Source organism: Dicentrarchus labrax, unplaced genomic scaffold, assembly GCF_905237075.1.
Source record: "Dicentrarchus labrax unplaced genomic scaffold, dlabrax2021, whole genome shotgun sequence".
NCBI lineage: Eukaryota > Metazoa > Chordata > Actinopteri > Moronidae > Dicentrarchus > Dicentrarchus labrax.
Window position 1 is genome coordinate 17,651,990 of NW_026136723.1, and position 22,263 is coordinate 17,674,252.

Sequence of the window (22,263 nt, forward strand, 5' to 3'; positions counted from 1 at the left end):
ATCCACAAATTTAGTTGACTGTTTTTATGGATTTAAGACACTCGCTACTGTATTATAAGGCAAGATTTGATATCATGCAGTGGGTGCTTCTGCTGTTTTTTTCCCCCTATTCTGGTGGCATTGTGGTTTTCCCTTTACCCCTTGACCTTTGCTTTGCTGTATTGGTAGACTTTGGTGGTAATTTAGTCTTTTAAATGAATGTTTAAAACACCAATTGAAAAGATTATAGTAACACAAGTTGCAGGATATATTCGAAAAAGCGCTTTGAGTGGTCAGAAGACTAGAAAGGCGCTATACAAGTACAGGTCCATTTACCATTTTCCAGTATGAAACAGATGGCTGGATCTAAAAGTGGACTCTAACTTGTATTTAGTTTGTTGTTTAGAGTTAACCGAATAATTCATAAAATAGTTGAACCAGCAGGCATGTTGGCAATTTAAAAAAATAAATTTTTGTGTGTGCATTTCATTGTTTGTGACAGATATTGGAGAAACTAGTTTAGGGTAGTGGATTTGTGGCTGTAACTGCTAATAAGCCAGCAATACTACAGATTTTATTCTTACTGTATTCAGCTTGTTGACAGTGAGAATGATATATGTGTTATTAGTTTTAGATAGTGAAGTTTATTGATCATATCAGATCGTGCATGGCCTCTTGTTTCTAAACAGCTAGTAAAGGCCAGTCACATTGGGCTGGGTGTGGTGATCCTGATGTTGATGTTTTATGAATATTCTGTCCACTCTTTTTACTTTTGTTGATGCAGACTATAAACAGTACACACAGACAGCCAGTGCCTATAGTATAATACTGATATTTAGTAGTGGACAGTGAGGGGCAGGGGCAAAAAAACTAAACAAAATAAAATACATTGGCTTGTTGAGGTTGAGGGTGCAAAGCATTTTCACCTTTTCTTTAATAATAGTTTGTATAGGTCAACCGTTCTGGGTTTCTCAATGGCCGATGCTGATATTTAGAGAGCAGGGAGACTGACGTCCGATAAATAATGCAGATATCAAAACAAAGTCATGTATAATACCATTATTCCATGCACATAATCTAATATAGATGGTTTTCTTAGCCAGTAAGATTGTTGTTTTAGATGGAATTTTGCGTCTGCATACAGACATTTTTGTTTATCTGCCTATTGTTTATCTTAAAAGGCCAGATGATCAGCTAGCCGATTAAAGCTGCAGTAGGTAATTTATTTGGTAATTCTTTTACTATATCCTGACAGTGAAAAAATCTGGCTCCTCTGGCTCCTTCTAGTGCCCCCAATGGTATTTGCAAGAATTAACCAGGCCTGAACTGCCAACCAGTCAGAGGTGAGAAACATGGGTGAATGAACTACCTTCAAGCCTTCAGCTCAAAGCATCTTTACATCTTATCTTATATCTGACATTGCCTCTGATTGGTTGTTTTCATCCAGGCCCCTGTATTCTTGCAAATGCCATAAGGAGCACTAGAACAAGCCAGAGGAACCTGTTTTTTTCAGAATATCTGTCTCATGTACTACTGTCAGTCAAAGTCTCAGCATTAAGGACAAAAAAAGTTATTTTTTTAAAATAAAAGCTACCTACTGCAGCTTTAATCTTTCTATCCATAACAGTTAAATTATTTATTTTCGCATTTTTATATGGTCACAAGTAGTCACGCGACACTAAAGCAATTCCTGTAACGTGGTCTAAAACATTATTAAATCAAATTACTCAACCTTTGAATTCAAACTAACCTTTAATCTGAAATTAAATGTTCCGCACTCGCGCGCGCGCGCGCCCAGCAGTCACTTTCTGCCTCGCGCAGTTGCAGTGAATGGGGCAGAGAGAGCCGCGCGCACGCAGAGATCACTCGCCCTTGTTATTAACGTTAATAACGTTATCTCTCGCGGCGTCACTCACGTCCCCAACGACGACGACGGCTGCTGCTGCTGCTGCTGCTGCTAGGAGGAGGAGGAGGACGGGACTGCGGTTCAGGTGCACCGCTGTGATTGAAAGACAGTGAAGTTTTTTTAAACGCTACGGAAAAAAAGAAGGAGATGAACCCACAAACGGAAGGATATCGCTCTCATTAGTAGTTAATCTCTTAAACGTAGTTCGCCATTGTGTTTTTCTGTGTGTGTGTGTACATCGGTGATGGGATTCCTTCAGGAGCGACCTGCCGCCTAACGTTAACCCCTCTAAAAGGTAAGGAGTGAAGCTAAAACGGTTAACTGACAAACGATAGTGGGAGTTGGGATGCTGTTTAAAGTGGTTCAGTTAGTTTGTACAAGTCTTTTTTTGGAGGGGGAGTTTTTGTGTGGGCGAAAGTTAAGTTACAACAACCGGGTCGGTTAGTTTAGTCGGTAATATGGATGTCAGTTATAGTCGGCTAAAGCGTGTGTCCTCGGAGCAGGCTGCTACTCGCCACTGACACGACCTCCCCACGTTATCACCATCATTATTGGGCCATTATTGTTATCTTAACTGCGGGTTGGCGCAGCTGTGAACCGGCTATCAGTGAACATTGTCAACGCACGCAAACTTGGTGGTAAGTGAGTGCAAACGGGACAGACAACAAGGCTGCCATTGTACCGGATCAGCGGCGGATTAACGGAATTCCTTTTCTTTGCACTGTCTGAATGGCCTCCAGTCTCTCTCCGTGTGTCTCTGCCTGCCTGCCTGCCTGCCTCTGTGGGTATATAACATCTTGATTTTTAGCTGCTTCAGCCTCTGGCACTTGTTAGAAACAGCAGTCAAGTAAAAAAAGACCTCACAGCCAGCAGCAACCAAACTAGAGATGTCAAAAGTGAGGGCTCGTTGTGAAACATGTGGATGGGGGAGTGCTGGCCAGTTGTAGTTATTGTTATGGGGGGGGGGTTGGCTGTAAAGGTGATTAGTAAAACAGTAGGGCTGCAACTAACAGTTGTTTTTGTTTTTGATTAATCGTTGAGTCTATAAAGAGTCACAGAATAGTGGTAAATACCTGTCACAATTCCCTAAAGCCCAAAGTGACATTTTAAATTACTTGTTTTTTTTATCGACTTGCAGTGCAACACCAAGAGAAATTATCAAAATTATTGCCGATTAAGTTGTTGTCAGTCAATTAACTGACTAATGTTCCATCTTTAGTATGGCCAGGGTATGCCACTGACCTTTAAACCCTGGCTGTATGGAGTCAATGTGAACGAGTGGACAAATATGTGTCAAATAGGTCTTCAGGGTGTTGTTTGTCTGCCCTGCTGATAAAAGGCTGTTGTCTCATGACTGACTGCCGCTGTTAAAGATTGTTATGTGGGCTGAAAAAAGTGTAATTACACCCCACAGGCAGTGAGACATGATAGAGGTTTTGTGTTCTAGTACTCAAAGACAATACACAAACCCCAGATTTTCTATATCTTACTACCTCCCACCCTCCTTCCACACACTTGCACATCATGCACAACATGCACCATGCCTCCCCCCTCCCCCCTCCCCCCCTGTATGTGGCCAACCAACATGTGGGGAGGTAATCCCAGCTATTAGGGTAATCTCCTCAGTATGACGATCAATAGGGGAGGGTGTGCGGCGACTACCAGACAAGAGTAGCAGGGGGACAAAATTTGTGCTAAAGAAAAATGATTTAATCATCCAGATTAGGTCAGGAGACTGGGGTCTGGACAGGGGCTTGTTGCTGGAAAGGGGGAGGGGTGCAGACGGAGCAGACAGGAAGATGTGAGGGGTAAGGCCATCTCCACTTTGGGCAGATCCCTCGTGTGACAATGGGCTGCAACATTTTGTTTTCCTTAATCTGGGGGGAATAGAAAGAACAAAGCTGTACAGTTATATGTAATAATGTACCAGTGTAATGAGGAAGAAAATAAACTGGTGTAGATTGAGGCTGTAGAAATATTAAACTAAGAAAAATAATGCGTTCTGGCTTTGTTAAAACCCCAGGAGGAATTGGTGATTGAAACAGGTCAAAGTCATTATGTTGTGGTTTACTGTAAAGGCATTGTAAAGCAGTTCAAATACAGCATGTTCCAGTGGCTCACATCCAAAATATCTTGTGTACGAGCTTCCCTTTTTTTTTTTTTTTTTAAGTCACAGATATGCCAGTAAATGACACTAATTATATCAACAAAATTGCAATCTCTTCAAACGCTACAGTGTGTTCAAAACCTCAAAAATCTTAAAAGCATTTAACTGTAATACCTTTATATCTTAAGATAAAACTGTGCAGTTGTGCAGTTTTTGTGATCAAAATGAAAGCATCTGAACAGGTTCGATTCGTATCATGTTTCAAGCAGTAAAAATGACACTACATTTTTTTATAAGTCTGCAATATCTGGGAATCTGCCACTAAAATGGTGTGTGTGCATACATGTGCACATTCTTGCTGAGTGTGCATCCTCTCTTTCTGATGTTATAACCAGCAGAGCATACAGATGGACCACATACTGGATTCAGTGCAATGTTAACATATGCTAGCTGACTCTCTCATGTTGTGTTTGTTTGCATGGAGTGTGTTGTTCAAGGTACCTGGGGCCCAAAATATTAAACAACTTAAAGTGACGTAAAGAGGTGGGAATGGAAGCACTCCTAAAAAATTGGTTGACACGACAAAAAAAGATTTATGTAGTTGCTGTATCATGCCATGGCCATGAAAATTATTCACTTAGTTGATTTGTTGACAAAAAGAAATCACTGGTTTCAGATTTTTTTCTATGTTATGTCATCGTACACTGAATATCTTTGGTTTTTGGGGACGATTGGCCGGCAAAACAAGACTCATGTCAACTTGTGACGTGCATTTTTAGCTACTTCCTGACATTTTATAGATCAAACCATTAATCAGGAAATTGGCATTTTAATCAGAAATAACAGTTAATTATGGCCATAGACTTTAGTCTTGTTAAGATGTGTACATTCTGTCAAAATATAACTAATCAATCTCAAATATGTTTTGAAATGAAAAAACAACATTAACTGTATGATCTACTTTAGTGTCCCTGCAAGGGTTGAGTAGTGTCTACCTAATTGGTAGATGACAATGTCCTCAGTGAAACATTGCAGGTTTTTTCCTTCAGTTAATCAGTCTTAAGGCTCTATTATAATAATTATAATGCACTCTTTACTCCTTAACACTCCGTAAAAAAACATATTAATCAGTTCTAGGGTGCTCAATGTATTGATAAATTACTATTATTAGCTTTTTACTCGCAAAGCTTTTATTGCACTTTCAGTGACAAGATTTTACTCTCCCAGTGGAAAATCTACCCGCATTTGGCACTTGGTAGGAGTTAATTTTGGACCCTGTGTGTGTGTGTGTGGTAGGGTGTATGACAGGTGAGCCTCAGTGTTGGTGTGCATGAATCGCAGTGTCACAATGGTAGAGGGCTTGGTCTTCAATGACTGTGATGAATGCGTCTTCCATTGTTTATTCAAATACTACTTGCTGTTGTATTGTAGTCTAATCAAAGTAAGGTACTGGCTTAATGTAGAGCAGCATTCCTCTCTGATCACAAAGCAACTGACCTTTGTTTGTTGTTTCGCCAACCAAAACAAAATATTACTGCAATTAAGTACTGAATGAGTTTTGTGATGACTCAAATAGGTTACTGAAAAAAAAAAAAAAGACCTTGCCCTTTAAGTCTGCGGTGGAGGAACTGGAGTGCAGACACTGGCAAAATGTCCAGATGGAAGATGGGAGGGATGAGTAAGGCGTTCACAGATCCCTTCTGCTTGGCCCCATTGAGACAGAGGGAGACGAGATTGGATGGGTCTGAGGGAGTCAGGTTACTATCGGCCCATTCTACTCCAAAGAAGCGGTGGTGTAAAAGATGCAATACCCCTATGGGAAACCTAATCCAGACCCTGCTGCCAGCTGTCATTCTTTTGCTCCAGGGTAAAATCGCTAAGCAGGTATCGCCTTACCCTTCAATCCTTACATTAATCATAGCAGGAAATTACACACATGTTGTAGTGTACTACAAATCAACATTGTCTTTGTAATTTGAGAATTTTGATCTCATGCATTGATAGAGATCTACATATCAAAAAAGAGCAATCCTATTTTTAGACCAGAGTTTGCTGTATGTTGCTGTAGGTTTATAGAAATGATCAGTTTCAATAATAAATTATCAAGTATTAAGTTTTGGCATTTGGCTAAAATCAATACCAGATTCTTATCCAAATCACAGAGGAGAAATGTAAAGTATCAAATTGTTGACAACATACTTTGCACAGAGGGGTAATTAAACTGCTTTGTGTGCAAAGAAATTATTTTACTTTTTTATATCTATTTTATTACTCTAACATTTGCATTAAATAGTTTGAGATCACAGTCAGTCCACATTGAAGATTAAGTAACCTGATCAGAATAGATCAAGAGTCCGCCATGTTGAACCGCCATGTTTCTACAGTAGCCCAGAATGAACAATCCAAACACTGGCTCATGTTTTTCCCAAGTTTTGAAGCCACAGTAGTTTCTCCTCCACATTTGGAAGGCGTGCAGTATTTAGCTGGTTGCAATCTGCAATTTAACAGCTAGATGCCACTAAATCCTACACAGTGGTCTTTTAAATGTGAATATTTGCAGATTTTTTTTACTTTTCTGTGTTGGTAAACTGAATACCGTGGTTTTATAAAATGTAAAGCTGCAAAAAATATTGATATATATCAGATTGGGCTCTGGTAAATTGTGAAGCCCATTTTTCATTTTTTTAGAATATTTTGTAGACCTAACAATTCACCGACCAATTGAGAAAAGAATCAGATTAATAATGAAAATAATCAACCAAATTGATAGCAATTAATCTTTAAATGTGAAATTATTGAGTCTCAGTCAAAGCCAAAATCAAGAACTGTGACTCAAACTGAAGGTGTCATCAGGGTTTTAAGAATAAACCAAACACTATTATCACAGTCTCAATTTTCAGGTCAGAAAACATATGTGCAAGACTGTTTCATACTCTAATCTCACTCTAATCTAACAAACACAGTGTGGGTGAAGTCAGTTTTCTGTGGCATCAAGCTTTGGAGGAGGACATGTGCCATAATGTAATGTATATTTAATCTGTGTTAATCTGTCATGTTTTCTTTTGCATTGGCAGTGTGATCTATATTTAGGGGCGAGTGAAATTAATGAATGAATGAGTTGAAATTTACATATGACAGAGGTAAGCAGGTCGGACAAAAGATGACAGGAAAACTGATCAAGTGAAAGACGGCAAGCAGAGTGATAGAGAGACATAAAGGGAGACAGTCAGAGCGAGTCTGAGCTGACCTTGCCATGATAATCTAATCCCTGTCGAGAGTGCTTTTTTTAGAGAGCAAGTTAATGCCAGCAGATTATACTCCAGTGTCTCCCACACTAGCCAATCCACACTGAAAAGAGTGGGTCCATAGTGGATCCTCAGACCTACCACAGCAGAAAAATCAACGCCAATAATGGAAGGCAAAAAGAGTCATTTGAAAATGTCTCTAGAAATCACATCTTTCATCTTTGCCACTCTCTAAGTGGAATTGTTCAGCTAGTTTTTGATGCCTACCTTTGGGCGTCTGCATCAGACCTCATCTTGTGTGTATTTTAGAGCAAGTGCTCACATTTCCACAACAGGTAAACTCTCTGCTGAGACTCTTATTTTCTCTTTGTCAATTCCCCTTCCCTGTGTGTGCTTCATAGCACTAAGGGGCATCTGCGATAAAAGGCCACTCATCGAGCCGCTCATCTCATGCTATGAAGAGTAATCCCTGTATATGTTGTGTAACAGAGAGTTGGACAAGGAGGGGGATGGGCACGAATGTGCGCAAGTTTGTCCGTGCTTGTGACTGTTGAGCTCATGGCTGTCTAATCTCTTAGGTACATTAGGCTGCCCACAGTACTGTGCTGCTTCACTGTTGTTCATGCACTAAAGGCATTCTAGGAACAGTGTTTGGTCTAGAATACTATCTAAGAGTTATATTAGTGCGTGTCCGTCAAATCATACTGTGCTCATTATACTGTCACGTCATTTCTTTTTAGCACTTGGCTCTAACATGGTTGTTCTATGGTCACAGGGCGCTATAGCCTTGACAGTGCAGTCAGTTGTTTCACTAATTGTCATTTTTGTAAACTTAAAACGGAAGCCTATTTTGCGCAGTGTAATGTGCATCAGACCTGAATGTTGAGCATCCGAACTTGTGTTGGATAGTCATTAAACATGTCATCTCATGGTAGCACCTGGGAGTGTGTGTTGACTCCCCTACGTCTGGCGTCATCTTCAACTGCATCAGCAGTGAATCAGCAGAGAATACATTTTCTGCACACTTACTCCAAAACACAAGTAAAGAGATAAGAAATAAAAAATATTTTCCTCCTTTGCTGGAGCATCATTCTGTGCAGCTGCTGACTGTCTGGTCTTTTGACTTTTATTTCATAAAGAGAATGATCACCTGTATGATCACAATTTATTTGTATTATTGTCATTAACAGACAGCTGTTGTTGTTTACAATAAGGGAATGCATACTGCACACAGTATGGCTGCACAATATGGTAAAAACATTGCAATTATTTTGACAGACATTTTGATTGCGATATGATTTGCAATTAGTGCGGGAATAATCATCTTTTCATCACAAATTAATTTCCTGAAAAAACTATTAAAATCATGATGATGTGATTGATGTGTGTACCAAACACATTTTCTTAACAAATGTTTTCTTAAATCTGGTGAAGAAGATTTGTAGACCATGGCATCTCTGCAGAACTACAGTCCTTCATTTTAATAGTGTTGCAGCTTCCTGCAATGTGCATATGGTCATATTGTAATTTTGATAGTATTAAGATTAATGGTGCAGCCCTAGTGTACAGTGATGGTAAAAAGTATGCTATAAAAATATGAAGTAACCATTACACATTACCACAACAAATTGTAACCAGCCATATGTTCCACTAAAATATTCTAGAGATCTGGAAAATCTAGTCTTGCAGAGACCTTTCCTTCACTATACAGTTAAATAGTTTATTTGGAACACAGCCTCTGGGAACTATACATTCTGTTATAGCATTTTCTATAATTATCTAATAGCTGACTGTGTTTTACAAAACAACACTAACACAGTGATTTTAATTAGTGCAAGATTGCATTTACAGCAGTAGAAAGGTTCTCCGTTTTAGGAAAGCCAAAAGGATTGTTAGATAAATAAAAAAAAAATCTTTGAAAATATCCTTCCTTTGTATTTAGACTGCATTTACTCAGTTTATGTATTAGTTTTGTTTTATGCCTCAGTTGTGTTTGCAGGTGGTAGAAACAGACAGGATTATTGGACACAAAACAGTAGATGTGAGCTGAGGCTTAGCGAGTGACTATGGCTTTGAACACTAGCATAAGGACAGTCACATGCTATCTCCAGTCAGGGGGATGTTGGCACGGGCTTGTTGCTGGTTGTTGAGAATATTTGGATGACTTCAGCACACTCACACACAGGCACATATACATGCACAGTCATGGGGTTCACACATTCTTGCTACTGCCAGTTTACAGTTGCAGAATATTGCAGAGATTAGCTATAAGTGGACATTAATTGTTTACAAAAGAGGTAGTTTGATGTGTTGGATGGTGTGGTGTCTTGGAAAAGTAAATTCAGGGCAAATGCTATTTCCAGATCCCGGCAGGAAATTACACCCACAGTTTCGATGCGGTAACCAGGCACACAGGCAGTGCACAAACATACGACACACTGACAGTGGATATTTTCATGCACACACACACACACACACACACACACACACACACACACACACACACACACACACACACACACACACACACACACACACACACACACACACACACACACACACACACACACACACACACACACACACACACACACCATCAGTGCCCTGACCATAGGGAGTTTGTGCTGAGCTGGTTGGGACGTCAGGATGAATCAATGCGAGGACAGCTGACTGGACATGCCTATTCATCTGCCAAAGAAAAGAGAGAAAAAGGGAGCGAGGGATTCTAAAAAGAAATGAGTTAAGCCCCGGAGCAACATGTTTGGCTATCTGCATTAAGTTACAGATCCTCCAAAGGGCTCTCAGTATTTATGGGATGAAAGCAGACAAGGTTGAAAAGATAGTGACGTACAGAGGCAACATTTATTTTGTAAGATTGATTTTTGATGTTAAAAATGCAGGAGACAAATTCCTTGTTTAACCCAAACAATGCACAAATACATTTCCTTGTATGATTGTGCAAAAGTAGGATATTGCAGATGCAAATATATAGCACGCACCAATCACGCAGTCTGCTTTGACAAAGGCATAAGCTCATACTGTAGAGGCGGCTAACTCCATACTGATGGCCCGTTTATTCCCATCTGTTGCCCTCAGCTCTGACTTCATCCCCATTGTGTTAACTCATTACATTCGCCTTAACCTTAACCCCTTAATTGCCACCCTCCAGTTACTCGTGCACATCCTCCCCCTCTTGGAGACAGTGTGCCACATTGCCCATGCACTAATCTGATGGCGTCTGCCTACCAAACACCTGCCATGTCCGAAAAAACCTCCTAAACTCCTCCCATATTCCAGATACAACACCCATTCCAGTGCGAGCGGATCAGGACACATGACCACAGGCAGGCAGGCAGGCAGATGCGACCGTGGATGAAGATACAGATAATTGGACAGACAATCTCATCCCCTGAAAATCATACCAGAGTCAATCGCTTTTTCTAGCCTTTATGTGAATGTGCACCTAGTTTTCCCTCACATTCAAAAGACTGACAAGACAAACAAGAGTTGTCTTTTGTGCTGCCTCATTGCCCAGACATGTATTCGAAGACAGTGACATGTAGGCCCAGGCCTCTTTGCTTTAACAATACCTCTCTCGACCCCCCAATGAGAGGTGGAGGGCCAGACATGAGGCGATGTGACAGTTCTGGTGCGGCTGACACAATAGCAGGTTTTTCTTTTGACTGCCTGGCTGGCTATTCGCCATAGAGTACTTTCTTTCGCCATTAACAACCTAACAAATATGTTTGCTTGAACACGTTTAACCACATCAGACCGACTGTACTAGTTTTCATGTAGAGTATAACAAATGCCTGTTCTGTTCATGGATGGTTTTGTTCTGCTTTTAAACAGATGTCTCAGAGCTAACAGGGCTTCATATATCAGAATTACGAGATCATTTGCCTCATATCTCACGTTTAATTTTGTTAATTATCAAAACAGTAATATTTAGAAATGTACCTCGTTACCTTTACCCACAATCCTACATCAACCCCAGAATCAGTGCCGTGTGTGCCTATATTTGAGCTTCTAAAATGAAGTTTGTTGATAATGGATTATTGATTGTGAAGTAGAGTGGGCTGCCCCTCAGGGTTCATCCTGGTTGGCCAGGAATGAATACATCTCTTCATGCTTCACCTCACACACTCAATTTAGGCATAGGAAACCAAAGGACACACACACGCATGTTGAGACACTGACCCACACTCTAATACGCACAGACAGGCGTTGCTCATCCACTAGGGGACAAAGGTTATTTTAAAATCTGTGTGATGCCTCAGTGAGCTCTCTCTCTTAGTACATGGTTTGTAGTTTCTACACATACGGAGTGAAACTACCTTACATGTAAGCAACTTCTGCTTTCATTGTGAGTGTATTCAAGTTTTTGTATACCTACATATGAACAAAAGGACACAAAGAAATGTGATTTTGTTTGACAGCTTTTTGAATAGAAGTATCAATCTTATGGAACAAATTGTGTGTTTTGTCACATTTAATTATTTAAATATCTTCTACAGTCTATAGACTCGTTAAATAGGGTCTTCTCCTTCTTCTTCCAATATTGTATTAAATATTGTAATATCCTTAATTATGCCATGGACAGGCACGGTCACTTCAAAGTCATGTGCACATGTGTTTTTATGTATCATCACTGTTATGTATCCTAAACTAAATATAACTATATAACCTAAGTAAGTATTGCCAAATTGTGGCATATATTTCTCCAAGGAGGACTGAATGCTTTTTGGGGCATTTTACTGGACTTTATTGGTCTTTTTACTATTGATGTAAAAAAAAAAAAAACATTTGCTCATTTTCTGGTTTTCTTTAGAATAATTATTATATTGAATAATTATATAATTATTATATTGAATAATTATATAATTATATATATATATATATATATATATATATATATATATAATATATATATATATATATATATAGGTAATTTTATTTGACCAACCTTTTTGATGTCATCTGGTATGTATTATCACCAGCCTAATTTTAATTTATTTTCTTTTACTTTTACTTCTTTCCAGGTATTCTTGCCAAAACAAGGACTTCAGGATGGACATGATGTTTTTGATGCCCATTCCGAGAACCCACTAACTTTTGGGAGATAAACTTTGCATTGTTAGAGGATTTATTACACAGTTGTGGTTCTTTGACGTACTGTTGCTCCAGGAAAAGTAATGGAGACAGAAGAGAGGGAGGATGCATCTCAAAAACCCACAGCCAATATAAAGGCAGAGACAGAGGAAGATGTGACCTCTGGCCACACCTGTGGAGTATGTGGCCGTAGCTTTCCTCTTCTCAGCTCTCTCTCCCAGCACATGAGAAGACACACACGGGAGAAGCCGTACAAGTGTCCGTACTGTGAGCACAGGACGGCTCAAAAGGGCAGTCTGAAGGCCCACATTCGAAGCCATAAGCTGGGCCTGTTCAGCCAAAACCTCAGTGACAAGGAGGGGGATGCAGATCAAGAGCAGAAAGATAACGCTGAGACACCTGACCCTCCTCCTGAACTTGTCAGCACATCTGTCAAAGCTCATAATGTCAACGGGAAGGTAAAGAAGAAAGGAAACAAGAAAAAAGTTAAGGGTAAAGATGGCGCTGAGGTCGATGATGAGGCTGATGTTGGGTCCTGTACATGCAGCATTTGTGGCCAGGTTTTCCCTCAGGTACTACTCCTTAAATCCCACATGAAAAGGCACCGCAGCTCCCAGGATCACGGCTGCCGGATTTGTGGACGCCGTTTCCGCCAGGCGTGGTTCCTCCAAAGTCATATGCGCATTCACCGGGTCAAGGCCCAGCTAAGAGGTGGCAAAAGCAATGAGCCGCCTGCCACCATCAATGGAGTTCCACAGGACCCAGCATCACTGACAAATGAAGAGTGCCTCTATGAGCTCTGTGCTGGTTGCGGCAACTTTTTCTCAGACCGCAAAACACTGCGAATACATGAAAAGCTACATAAACTTAACCACAGCCGCACACAAAATCCACCACAGGAGGATACTGAAGCCCCTGAGATGCACGTTGCTAAGATGCATTTTTTGGAAAGCCTGAGCCTTGCATGTGTTGGTCCAAGAGAAATCTCTGAGGAAAAGAGCCTGGGCAGGCGAATTCCAGAGCTGGATCCAGTTTGTAGTTACCAAGCGTGGCAGCTGGCCACAAGGGGACGACTAGTGGAGGTCACAGAGAAGTGTCTGGGATGGGAGGAGAGGCTAGCAGATGCTGCGGTGGCATATGACACAGAGAAGGGCGAGTATGTACCCCTGAAGCAGGAGAAGAAGAGGAAGCAAATAGACACTTCCAGCTCCAACATAAAGAAGATGAAGGGTGATCCAGGCCTTGATCACACATCGAACAGCTTGGCTCACACTAAAGGTGGTGACAAGAGGATTTGCCAGAAGGACCGTATTTTGTTGAACGGACTTGGTCATGCATTTTATGAGGCGCTGCAGACTAAGAAAGTTAAAGACGTTCACTTCATACCCAAACAGACCAACAACATCAGGAGCCAAGACCAGGAGGGTAAGCTATACACACCACACTGCAGTATCTGTGCTACAGTTTAAAAAGAAAATAGTTTAAATTGCTTGAAAATGGGAATCAATTAGCAGGTCCAGTTTGTGCTGAGGACAGTTGCTTTCTATTGCATATTGCTCCCTTTTTGTTTAAATGAAGGTACCAAAGGTTATGTTTGTGGACATACAGATGTGCCACTTTTTCTGATAAAAACTATTCGCTTTAATACAGACAGACCAAAAGTCTCTCTCTGATATTGCTGTAAGGTAGGTTAAATTCACCAGGTCATCAATGTGGAAATTCAACACTCAGACAACTCTTTATTGGGCTGTGAAAAGCAGATTGGGGTTAACATTGTACTGTGGAAAAGGGAGCCCTCTAGTGAATTTGTAATTGAATTACAGCAACTGTAATTGCACAATAGTTTACATTTTGAAAATGCACAGCAATTAAGGATTCCTCAACTAAGCTTCAGAAGACTTTTAAGGGACAGGTACTTCCAAAATGGTTTAATTAGCTAAAAGGAATATTTTGTTGGCTATAACTCAATAATACACAACAGCCAACGTTCGATGTTTTAAAAAATCTAAATTTCTGCAGAATCTTACAACATTTTCGTATAAAGACAATCGAAACAAGCAACTTTCAAACTGATAAAGACCACTTTGTTGAGGTTGTGGAGAGTATAAATCCTGCTTTTGTTTACATGTTACGCCTGTTGCTAAATAATCACCTGAAATCTTTCTTTGGTCTTTTTAGATTTAGAAAGATTTAGAGGTGCTGCCTGGAAGGAAGCTGTTTGCCTCCCCCATTCACAAATCTGTGTTCAATCAGCATAATAAAATTGAATGATTAAGATAATCACCTAGTGTTTTAGTGAAATTAACTTATTTAGTAATCTTTAAAGAATAAATTATAAGTGTGTAATCACTGCTAGTGACTCTGTTGTATACAGTATATTTAAAAGCATACAGTACTGACACAACTCTTGAATTCCTTTACATTGCTTCTTCTGCTCTAACCTACAGATAAAAAACCATACTTCTGCGAGCACTGTGATTTCCACACTGTCGATGCCTCACTACTCAGGTCTCACCTGCTCAGGCAGCACCAGGACGTCCTGGGTCCATACAGCAAACACAGCACAGCTTTGGACAACATTAGCCAAAGTGGTTCCAAAGCCTCAAGATACATGGACTACCTCAGAAACAGGAGTGTGTTGCTCAGTCAGCCATACTGGAATCCTTACACATGTCCGCCTGGCCAGGGCACTGCAGAGTCAAACATTAAAACAGAAAAGTCAAAGGCTACTGAGGTCAAAGGGCAGGGACAGACTACTAATGATGCTGGAAGTCTCCTTAACCTGTCTTCACTACCCATAAGCGAAGGAGACAGTGCTGTAAATTACCCGATAAAAACAGAGGGCCTGGTGAGACATCAGTGTCCATACTGCACCCACACTACCAACTACCCAGAAGTGCTGTGGATCCATCAGCGGGTTGCACACAGGGTAGATGGAAGCAGCTCCATGGCACCCAAGTGGGCACCCTGCACTAACAGCCCCAAGAGTTTAAAGACAGGTGCTACCCAGTGGAGACGCACAGGGCCTCCACCATTCCTCGAAGGCAAGGACTGCCCTGCTTTACCTGCTCCAAGAACTCAGCGCACACAGCCTCCAGGTATCACACCCCACAGCAGCAGCAAGCACTCAGCTCCCAAGACCCAATCAGGTGTCCCAAAGTCCAAGCATCAGTCAAAGGACTCGCGCGCTTCACATGGGACACAGTCTAGTGGGAGGATGGGACTCCTACCTCAAAAGAAGTCTGGTGGACATAACCGGGCAGACGAGGGGGGAAGTAAGAGCTCCAGCACCCAAGCTACTTCATCGAGCAGTACTGTGCACAGCAAGAGTGCCCCTAGTTCCCAGCCTACAAGCAGCCCCAAACACAGAGGCCACAGAGCTGCAGTGGAAGCAAACTTCCCACAGGAAGGTTTGGGTTTTATGTTGGCCAGAAATCATGGCGGGACTTCATCCAACACAGCTGCAGATAGACCCCATCCCCGCAGGCAGCCATGTGACTCCTCTTCAGGTCCTAAGGGTCCTGATCTGTGGGCTGCCATGAACATGTGGGGTCACAAAGCTTATTTAGAACCACTCCGTTTTGCTCAGGGAAAGAATGACTCAACAGGAGAAATGCCAATGGACATTGATATTTTGAGTCTCCTGAAAAACTACAGTCCCCACGATCTAGCTGCTCTTTACCAGCACTGGGGGTTTGTTGATCCCAGGATTGATCCACAAGGTAAGGAGAAGCTTTTAGTTTTGTGTTTAATTTATTGTAAATGGTTTCAATGGATGGATTAAAAGCTATCTGATAAAATTAAATGGATTAAACAATAATGAGCACATGATGTAACCCACTGCCAACCCAGTAAGAGTGACTTCTAACGTTATTATGATGTTTTACACTGAAAGGTCAACAGTAGGCCTTCATTATTTGAATGTGTAAATTAGAATTAGACATGACCAGGATATTTGTGTTTATATGCTCTTTTTATACTTTCACCTCTACAGCACTGTTGCAGTTAAATGGAAATTTTGGAAAAGAAGTCCATTCAACCTCTGAAGCCTCCAAACAAGTATGTTTTTTCCGCAGCAGCCACTGATATTGTAGTTTTTTAGTTAGATTTAATTTAAAAATATTCTAAATAATAATAATAATAATAATCTTTAGCCTAGAGATCAGTGAATTAACTCACAAATAACTTTATTTTAATAAATTAAACAACATTTAATGTCAATTCACTAGCAGCCTGCTATGTAGTCATGTACATCCATGACTAGTTGGGAGCTTAAACGTAAGGGCAAGATAGTAAGCGGAGGTAAAATGAATTGTTCAGAAACAGTGCAATCATGTCAACTGTTTGTAGTTGAACAGGGTTGGCCAACGCTACTGTATTTAAATGTTAGTCATACTGGTGGTACTATTAGTAGCCTATTATTTTCTGAGGTGGCAAAAAGTTTGAGAAACACTGGTTTAGTCATCTCCTAACATTTACTAACTACATTGATTATAAGTTGATGTATATAAACATCACTAATGTAAACAAACCTTTATCCCCAGCATTATATCTTCATATGTCCCTGTTATGAACCAAATGCCAGTCAGTCCATAGTGGGGCAGTGCTTTTAACATCAGAGATTTGCTTTAATTACAGTTAAACGGAGTTGAAAAACTCTCAAACCTGATCAGTGAATTCACTTTCTAAAATTAAGAACAGCATAAAAGTCCTTCTATCCCTCACAAGTATGTACAGTACGTCTTCACCAACTGTGTGTTGTCTGTACCTTGTCTGTGTCTGAATACAGCGTGTCATTTCTGTGCACGTGCGTCTCCGTATTTTCATGTGTTTGCGTGCGTGGCTGTCAACTTCCACAACCTGGCTGTCTCTTCCTTCTCGTTTTCGTAAGAGAGGCTGACAGGGACGAGGCAAACACATAATAAAAAAACATTGTTGTCCCCCTCAGGGTAAAACTCACCCAGCATCTCCATATGGTGTGTCATCAGCCTGTCAGTCAGGCCTACCCTGATGCTACCTACAACTGTTCTTTCTTTCTCCTCTTTCCCCTAGAGTAATATGTGGGCAACTTTTTAACACTAGAGACGTGCAATATCTTAGTCTGTAGGGGTGAGGAATTAGAAATCAGATAAAACTAATATAGAAAACACTGTGGGGGATGTTAACCAGTAAAAGTGAAACATAGTTTTTGATATAATAACTGACAAATTCTTAAAGATTGTTGTTACATGTTTGTTGTATCTTCTGGTGTTTAAACTTCGAAGGTACCAGCTATACTCCATCCATACTCTGCACATTTTCTACAAACATGAAGCCTCTTTATGTGCAACTTTACATTAGTGAGACCTTGTGGGTCAACTAATACAGTAGTTGCTACATAAATTATCTGTGTATTGTGACAGGGCCTGCACTACACAACATAATATCATCAGACATTCAATTATAACCAAAGGCATTAACACATAATGTACACCCCAAAACTGATCTCATTAAGGGCATTAACACTAAATGCATTTAAAATATAGCTATAACTATAAGTAAGGTTTTGTGTCCAAATGTATCAGTGAACTGACCACATGTTTAGTTTTATTGTTTTAATTAAATAGGTCGTCATTACTCTTTATATGCTGGATAATACTGTTAGCTGGTTGCTAAAATGCTGTCACTGCACATCTCCTCTTAGTAGAAAACGAATGCATTTTTATTAAACCAGGTTAGCTGAGAACTACAGTGTAAATTATTGGTTATAAGTATTATTGGTTATGTTTTTGCCCTGAGGGGGACAACCTGTTGCAAACAAAATTCATTATAAAGCAGACCATCTTAAAAATAAAAGCCTAAACCTACATGCAGCTCTGACTAAATGAAAATGTACCTGAGGTTTAAAGTTTCAAGAAATAAAAACATCAATTAACATCAGTTAAACTCCCCTGCCATCATAAGTAAAGCTAATTCAAATGTGTTTCTCGTTCACGTTATTGAACGAGTGCTGTTACAAACAAAATAAAACCCTATCATACATTGTCTGCTGATTTTAAGTGATTCTGATATTAAGAAATGTTATAATTTCAAATTGTGATTTCAGACAGCATTCTTGCCCTCTAATTGTGTATGATTTTCAACATTTATCGCATACGCATTATTTACACACGCACATACACACTCAGTGTTGCTACATAATCTCTAACTGGTGTTGCCTCACACTTGTCTCCTGCAGGTGAACAGCCGCTCCACTTCATCCTCAGGGTCTCTTCATAAAGGAACGTGAACATACAGCGTGTTCCTGCATGACACTACTGCTGTTCTTTAAAGGAACCAGCCATAACTCCTAAAAAAGGACAGAGGCACTGGATAATGCACAACATATGCAAAGCAATGAGGTGGACCTTTATTATTTTGTAATATGATTTAATTTGAAGTGTTACGCATGCTTTTTGTTTGTTAAAGAGTGTAGATATGTTAGTTACCAAAACACACATGAATATATGTTCTATGGAAATGAGGTAGAACTGTTTGAGCCTGTTGTAAAAAATAAAACTCTTAGTGGGTGGGACCACAGCCTAGGTGGAAATAAAATGTGACACTACATTGACAAGGATAAAGAGGACATTATACTGACTACAGGCCTACAGATATCAGTGAAAATGAGCTCTAGCAGCTGAAATCCTGGTAAGAAAAACACAAATTCTTATGGTTTGTACGACAATGCCACCAGAAACACTTCAAAAGACTTTTTTACTTCACTTTTACCTCTATATATGTTTTTTTTAATGGCCTACAAGTTTGTAACATGCCCTATTTTGGTTTTTGGTTAAAGGTTTTTAATGCATTTGATTGTCTCAATATTAACAATATGCTACTGGGTACTTGAATACAAATTGAAGCTAAAATAATAATAATAATAATAATAATAATAATAATAATAATACAGTTCGAAGCCCATATTCACAGAATTATTCAGAATGTGCCCTAAGAGTGGACTGTTAGCATCTGGCAATTGTATGGCAAGTGAAAATGAATAAAATAATGATCCCACTGTAAGGCACTCTGGGACGGTTTAATTAGAGTCAAATATGAGCAGGCTTTGGCATTATTAGCTCATTATCCCACACACATTTAGAGAAACGGGATGCACTGGTTATATTATTATTCTCACACTGGATGTTGTAATGCTCTTCAGCCCACAGTCACAAGACTTCAACTCAGATAGATGCAAAAATATTTCTCCATGAGACTTTTTGATATACCTTTTAAGCACAATACTACAAAACCTTGCCATACTACATATCAGGGTATCCGTGCCAGTGACAAAGTTAAGTAACTGCTCACCTCCAGTTTACAAGTTGTAAAATCATCAATAACTTTAATAAAATCTTTGTCTTTTTGGCCAGTTTTAAAATCAGATATCCATGTCAAACAGCAGGAGTGACACCTTGGCAAATCCATAGCTGTAGCCAAACCCACGGTCCACAACGGGCAATCAGTTAATGTGAGAAATCCAGAGGAATATAAATAAATTGGTGGCCATCATTGTAGCCAGTCTGTCAAACAAGTTTGTGTGTCAAAATGACCAACAATGAAATGTGGTTCATAATTCTTAAGTTTGAAATTGAAATGCTATAATTTGTCCTTTTTTTATCCTATCAGAAAGATAGTGTAAACAGCCGCACTGATTTCCCATCGTGCTAGTGATGTAGCAACTTAATGCTGTGATTTTTAGAAGTAGAAACTGTAGCGGTAACAATTTCTACTGACGTGGCCCTGACTTACATCGGCCGGTCAAGCTACTGAAAAGACTGCAAAAATGTTTTTTTTTTTTTTTTAAATTCACCTCATTCTCAATTTGTTTTCATGTGTTTTCTGTTTGCAGATTTGTTTAGTATGTTTATATTTTAGTTCTGATTCAGTGTATTCATCTCCCATAGAGAAACAGTCTATGCATTTGACAAAAAGCCATCAACTTATGGATTCTTGGGAGATCTTGAGAATACATAATTTATTACTGGAGTATTGACTTTGATCTGTGTGGAAAACTGTTTTTTGATAAATATTGTAAATGATTGTTTTATTTAATGGTCTTTTTTTGTTTGTTTGCTAAGAGTGGAAATTTTAACACTCAGAAGTACTTGATATTTGTAGTAACAACAGAAAATGTTTTAAAAAAAGGATTGTTTTCAGTGACAACTGAGGTCAGAGTGCACGCTCCTGCAGGAGGTGTTATTGAGCCTGTGCTCTAGCTGTCTGTAAAGATGCTGCTTCAGACAGTGAATCGGGGGAGGAGTGGCAGGAAACAGTGAGACAGTGCTTGTTATGCAAGCCTGAACGTTTATGCAAACTTAAAGCTTAAAGTTGAGCTCTCACTGGGTTCATTGTTTTGACTATGTAAACATGTTTCACAGTTAATAATTATGTTGGTATCAGAATTTCTATTTTCACCAGTTCCTCATTTTGTCTGACTGTAAGAATAATACAAATAAAGTTGGTCAATGTAGATTTACATTATAATAGTGCTGTTGTCATTACACACACACACACACACACACACACACACACACACACACTAAGGCAGTGGTTCCCCAACCTGAGGGTTAGAGCCCCCACCAGGGGTCGCCAAAGCTTCACAGGGTGGTTGTGAGGCCTTTTTTGATTATAAAAGGTGTAAGGACACTTTAAAAATATACAGAAAAGGAATATCTCAGCATTTTGTCCATTTATGTGAAGAAAACTAAATGTTTTAAAGTTTAGATTGTTATTTAAAATGTCCAGGGTAACATTTAGGAAGATTTATAAATCATCATTAGTGTATAATCACCTGAATGTAAGAATCATTATGTTTTTGTTGCCTTAGAATGAGCCTTCTATATGTACAGACGCTGCAGGGGGGCTTTTGTGGAGTCCGACATGTTGTACCGCCATGTTTCTACAGTAGCCCAGAAGGGACAAACCAAACACTGGCTTTAATACTCTAAAATACTGATCTTTTGAAGACTTCCTCTGCTTTGCGCCATACAAATAGATTATTGGATGAGTTTTAACTTTTAATTTTGGAAATTTTAGAGATGTGTGTGAATGGCTGTTTCTTATCTCTGATCCCCCTTGAAGTACTCAGGTCAGGTAAGATTTTGATCTCAATCAGAAATAATAATATAAAATCTGGCCTCATCTTGGCTGCACTTTACCACTCCTACCAGCAGATGGCAGGCAATGTCAGGAAATAGAAGAGCTGCTTTGTTAGACATTCCACCCCTCTTGGTTTTTCTCATTTTACCTGCCGGCTATGTCACATCATGTGTCCTTTATTTGTTCTAATCTTTTCAACAACTAACCCATTAAAATGTTTGCCCAATAACTTCTTCTATGAGCTTCCCCTGTATACAACTCGACCCAGTACCAAGACAAAGCTTCAAATGATGGATGAGGCCTTATTTTTCCACCACCAGACAGCTAATTTGCCTGCAGGCATGATTGAGACCTTATCAGATGCGGTAAATCTTAAAGTTGGCCAAACTGAATCCACGGGCAACTTTCAAACGTGTCGAGTGGATATGGTTTAGCACAAAGTCGCAGAAAAGCATTTCAATTCTAATATTTTTTGTGACAGTCAACATATGTGCAGCTGACCTTATCTGGTTGCTTAAACCCGGAGGAGGAAATAAATACTGAATAAAGGCTGTACTTGCAGCAACTGTTGTCTAGCACGTCTACGAGGCATGAGCACTTGTGCGACCGTGCGTATGCGAGTCTTGTGTACACACTGGTGTGCCTGTATGTCCTTGTCAGAATGTGTTTGTCAGTGGGTCGTGTTATATCTTGGTGCAGTGACAGCATCAGTTAACTGCCTGAGAGACATCAGAGATCATGTTCGCAGTGCCACCAGCAAGAGGGGCTGAGAGTGGGAGCCGGCCACAGGGTCT

The 22,263-nt window shown here is 39.8% G+C and overlaps 1 protein-coding gene and 1 long non-coding RNA gene across 2 annotated transcripts in view; one reads left to right on the plus strand and one right to left on the minus strand.

Moving 5' to 3' along the window:
- Nucleotides 1–22,263, minus strand: part of LOC127357755 (uncharacterized) — a 63,992-nt gene that overhangs the window by 22,571 nt on the left and 19,158 nt on the right. The window lies entirely within an intron of this gene.
- On the plus strand, nucleotides 1,824–20,846 carry LOC127357753 (zinc finger protein 516-like). The gene is made up of 5 exons (XM_051390171.1): nucleotides 1,824–2,180; nucleotides 12,280–13,774; nucleotides 14,797–16,071; nucleotides 16,344–16,408; nucleotides 18,567–20,846. Exons 2-5 carry the CDS (start codon nucleotides 12,433–12,435, stop codon nucleotides 18,615–18,617), a joined length of 2,733 nt encoding a protein of 910 aa, XP_051246131.1. The 5' UTR covers nucleotides 1,824–2,180; nucleotides 12,280–12,432; the 3' UTR covers nucleotides 18,618–20,846.